This window comes from Nicotiana attenuata, chromosome 9 (genome assembly GCF_001879085.1).
Source record: "Nicotiana attenuata strain UT chromosome 9, NIATTr2, whole genome shotgun sequence".
Taxonomy (NCBI): Eukaryota; Viridiplantae; Streptophyta; class Magnoliopsida; order Solanales; family Solanaceae; genus Nicotiana; species Nicotiana attenuata.
Window position 1 is genome coordinate 49,003,522 of NC_031997.1, and position 5,275 is coordinate 49,008,796.

The 5,275-nt window shown below is 38.2% G+C and overlaps 1 protein-coding gene across 1 annotated transcript in view; it reads right to left on the reverse strand.

The window, feature by feature from the left end:
- The window catches only part of LOC109232418, a 12,404-nt gene extending 11,994 nt beyond the window's left edge, over positions 1-410 (reverse strand). The window contains exon 1 of the mRNA XM_019398178.1: positions 24-410. Coding sequence (XP_019253723.1) covers positions 24-326 — 303 coding nt within the window. The 5' untranslated portion in view covers positions 327-410. The remainder of the gene's footprint in view (positions 1-23) is intronic.

Sequence of the window (5,275 nt, forward strand, 5' to 3'; positions counted from 1 at the left end):
ATATATAAAGATGGAGAATTTACTGGAGGACTAGCGTAAGCTTCAAAAGCAAAACCAGCAAGAATGACAGCCAAATTAATATCAAAAGGAGGCCTTTCATTCTCCTTTTCAGCTGATGAAAACGGTATTATCTCACCACTAGCTTGACAATTACAACACAACAATTCTTTAGCACCAAATTTTGGATAATTCAAGAACCCATTAATTTTTTTGGAGAAAAAAAGTTTCTTGGAAAAGGAAACTGAATTGGGGTTCTTGAAAAGAAGCAATCTTGGTGAAGAAAAAATGGGAATGGGAAATTGGAGATGAGTCTGCAGAGTAGCCATGAAGTGGCAGTTGGGTGTAATTTAGTGGTGGAAATGATGAGATTTTGGGAAGAGAGTAATAAGGAATGTGTTCCCAATCCGTACCAAAATATTTAAAGGAAATTGTCTAAATTTGAACGGAAAAAATAGTATACTTAAATCTTTATATTTTTTAATATATATGTGTACCTGATTTAAAAAATATTATATACTTAAAGTAATTTTTATACTCTTTCCGGTACTTAATAAGTGACTTTTTGGCCTTTGGCACACCCTTTAAAAAAATACTAACTCCTAAAAGAACAAAAGATATTTTAACAAAATTATCCTTAATTAAAATTAGCATATTATTAACTTGACATATTGGAATTTGTAAATAAGGGCAAAGTTTAGAAAAACAAAGTTAATTCCTTGTTGATTATATAAAAGGTCACTTATTTTGGACCAAAATAAAAAGGTAAAAAAGTCACTTATTATTAATCAAAGGAAGTAATAGAGTATAAAATCATTTATTTTGTTACTGAAAATTATTCTACAATAACAACAACAAAAACAAACCAAGTATATTCCCACACTGAAAATTGTTCTACGCTGCTGAATTTATGCCCAACTAAAAAATTTCTATAGATTGATAATTTTAGGTGAAAACATTTCTATCGATATCAACGCATGAGATGATTTTCTAAAATGAAATGCGTGTACGCAAGTGGGAGGATATGGAAGGAACGAGAAAACACTAGCGCCAATTACTAACGGTATTGTCTGGAATTTTTCATCAGTTTTCTCTTTTCTCATCTAATCTAGATTTGATTAACTTATATAGCCGATGAAAGAATTATATATATATATATATATATATATATATATATATATATATATATATATATATATCATGTTTAATTATTGTATAATCTGTATATACTAATTAGAAAAAGTAAACATTGTATTGAGTAAAATCGGTTGATAACAAGTGGCTAAATAGCAAGGTGACACGTGGAATTGAGAACAGACAAAAGTTGTATCGGCAAATAATCGATATTGATTATGAAGTGCATAACCGGTACAGGATGGATCCCGACAGAAGCACAATCGATGGTAAAGACTTAAAGGCTTGACATCGGATAGCATAAATTTAGTAGTCGTTATAGAGAATATATGCATTCAAGGCCAACCGTTATGCACCCATCAATGGTATTTTTATTCTCATTCAAGAGCAGCTTGATTCTAGGATCATGTATCCCTAGGTAGAGCTATATATAACAGAATTAACAACCATTGTAAGGATACAAAACATTCTGCCCACAAAACTGTACTTCACTATTTTACACTCTATCTAAAGAATTTTATCATTGCCCTATCTTTGTTTCTGCTTTTGCTTTTAGAAAGACCGAGCCCAAGATCAGGCTTGCCTTTTCTCTCTAATTTTAGTCTTTAAGCTTATTTTTTGTTCCGTTTTTTTTTCATTTTAGGATCAAATCAGTTTGCTTGTCTATAAACCACGTTATAAATTCAGTTGTACCGTTTTACGAATAAGCAGTTTGGTGTCCACCGTGGGGGATAGACAATTATGTAATTGCTTTGATCCATTCATTTATTACTAACGAGTTTTGGTTCTTTCCTTAGTAAAAACCAAATATGACAGATAATGGAGTTAACAACACTCACAACGCAGGAACACACGGTGAACAGGAAGAAGTATTCCAGCTGATGATTCCATCATCGAGACCCGCAACGAAAGGGATGAAACAACCACGGTTCATGAAGGTCAGTACCCTCGGCATGTGCGAGACCCAACTCCCGATGATGCTGATGATGAACATGTTGTAGAGATGGTCAAACTTCTAAAAGAGTAACAGAGAGCAATCATGGATCATCTCTCAAGGCAAGATCAAGTGATGACTGAGTTAAAACAAGCATTGCCAGGTGCTTCCAATAACACAAACGGAAGGGGCCCGATTCCCCCTAGTGTTCCCGCAAATCAAACGGCTCAGAGAACCGATAATAACACCCAAAGGGTCGAAGTCGTTTCGATGAAGCCAGAGGGACCGGTAGTGGATCTGGGAATGACAACGGGAGTGATCCTTTCAAAATCGAGCTCGTGAGTTCATGAGAGAGATGAACGAGTGAATGGATCAGAATGCGAAGGAGTTTCACGCACGGATAGATCAGATCCCGGGCGCACCACCAGCGTTAAAGGGCCCAAATTCAAAAAAGTACATGCAGTTGCCGTTTAAGCCAAGTGCAGCACCAGTGTTAATTCCAAAAAGATTCAATATGCTCGACATACCAAAATATGATGAAAATTCGGATCCGCAGGAGCATATCACAACCTACACCATGGCGGTGAAAGAAAATGATTTGGCCCAACATGTGATCGAGTCAGTTCTGGTGAAGAAGTTTGGCGAAATCATCACGAAGGGGGCCCTAACATGGTACTCCCTCTTACCCCCAACATTCAATCGATTATTTTGAGATGCTTGCAGATTTGTTCATTAAGGCCCACGCTGGAGCAAGAAAGGCTCAAGCCAGAAAGGCGGACATATTCAGAATTTTACAAGGAGAATCCGAGTTGTTACGAGAATTCATAATCCGGTTCTAGAAAGAAAGGATGTTACTACCAGTTGTTCAAGATGAATGGGCAGCGGAGGCATTTACAAAGGGGCTCAATCCATTGAGTTCTGACGCCTCCCGATAATTGAAGAAGAGCTTGCTTGAGTTTCAGGCAACCACATGGGCAGATGTCCACAATTGCTACGAATTGAAGAAAGGGATAGAATACGACCAACTTGGTTCTTCTGTATCATCCAAAGGACGAGGTCGCGCTAAAAAAATGATCGGTTGAAAATGACTTTAATGTAGATCGAAGGTCCTCTAGAGGTCGTTTTTTACCGTACAAGAGGGCTGACGGACGTAACAGTAAAAGGTCTTAGTCATCGGATTGGTTAGCTTCCGACAGAAGGACGGATCGTGGCTGAAATAACAGGACATTACAAGAGAAAGAGGTGCCGGGGACCCGAGATTCCACATATCCTAGGTTATCGGATTGTAACTTTAACATCAGCTTGGTAGAATTGGTGTCAGCGATGAGGAATAACAAAGAAGCACGGTTCCCGAAATCTATTCGATCGGATCCTAACTAGAGGGATCCTAGTTTCTGGTCTGAGTTCCATGGGACTCACGGCCATAGAACCGGGGACTACCGACATCTTCGCGAAGAGGTGGCGACATTGCTAAAGAATAGCCATCTTAGAGAGTTTTTAAGTGACCGCGCCAAAAATAATTATGGCCGAAGCCGGGATAATGCGGAGCATTGAAGACACTAGTAGGGTCGCCTCGGATGACCATCACATGATCTTCGAAGAAAACGAAATCAATGGGGTAACTTTTTCAGCAGCGAAGAAAACAAAGATATCGGTTACTCACAAAAAGAGAGTCCGGGAAGTCTCGAGAGATGACATCACCTTCACGGAGGAGGACGCTGATTGTTGCTCCCAACCGCACAAGCAAGTATACATGGTCGTACAAGTAATATAGGATTGTAAGTCTAGATATCGTACCCACAAGGACTTGTGATTAACTATCAACTAAATTAAACTAAAATAATTAATCTATTCAAGCGATTCCTTAGGTGTGATTATTTAATTAAAACTAATCTAGAGTAGTAAACTAAGAAATTAAAGAAAACACGTCAGCAATCTTAGAGACTGATTCAATGGGATAAAATATTGGAGAGCTATGGGTTAGCTAACAATCCCGTCGAGTTTTTCGCTTAAATTGTCTAATTAATTTATCTGATTTATTGATTGACATGGTTAATATTACTCGTAGTATTCTCCCGAAGTACTACTCGCCTATTCAAGCTAGCCTAACGCCTATATTCTTATGGAATTAGGATTAACAAGAACGCTTTAATGATTCCTTTATAGTAACCAAGCAAGGTGATTAGGTATATTCCTATCGTAACCAGAAATCCGTTCCCCGTAATTCAGGTTCAAGATCTTGCTCTACTTAATCCTATATGCAATCCAAAATTCCCTCTCCCGAGTTTAAACCTAGATTCATAGATTGTATTCAATTGGTGATCAGACAATCAAATAATTAAGTGCAAGACTGAATAAATAAACCAGTACGATAAAATAATAAGAACAATTCAAGCTTCAAACTACAACATTCATGTAGCACCCCACAACTCTAGAACTAATAAATTATGAAATTAAAGGAAGAGAGGAGAAGAAAAACTAGTTAGAAGCCTCCTCCAAGTGTGATTTGCGTTCTCTCCTCCCAAGTGGCATGTTCTTGCCTCCCTAAAGTCTTCTCTCCCTTAAAAAGGTGGCTAACTATCATATATATATGATTTAGAGTTTCGTTGGGGAGAATTTGGCTTCTCCTAACTCGGATTGGAGAGGTTGATTTTTTTCGCTCCGGTCCTGATCTGGCGAAGCGAACCTCGCTTCACTGTCCCAGATTTCTGTCTTCAACTTTCCTTTCGCTGATTTTTCTCCTATTTGATCCTTTCCCGCGCAAGTTCGTTCCTACACATAAGAAACATGTAGTGAGCATAATTTTACTTCAAAAGTAGTGTGAACTCCCGCAACTCACACAAGAATCAATACACAAACACACTCAAAACATGCACTTTTCACCCTTCATCATTGACAGACTTCTTCTGCCACACAATGACGCTTTGGTAATCTCTCTCAATGTTTTAGACTTTAAAATCAAGCTTGTTTTGGTTGATCCAGGAAGTTAAGCTAACATCATACAATGGAGAGTTATGAAGCAAGCGGAATTAACTTGGAACATCATTCCGGCGTCAAAGCTCCTAGCCTGCTTCAACCTGACAAGTGTGACAACCCGAGGAGAGATTTTGCTGTCCACACACGTCGAAGGAGTAACGAAGACCACTCTATTCGAAGTGGTAGATGGAGATATGGGTTATAATGTAATCCTCGGAAGGTCGTGGATACAGG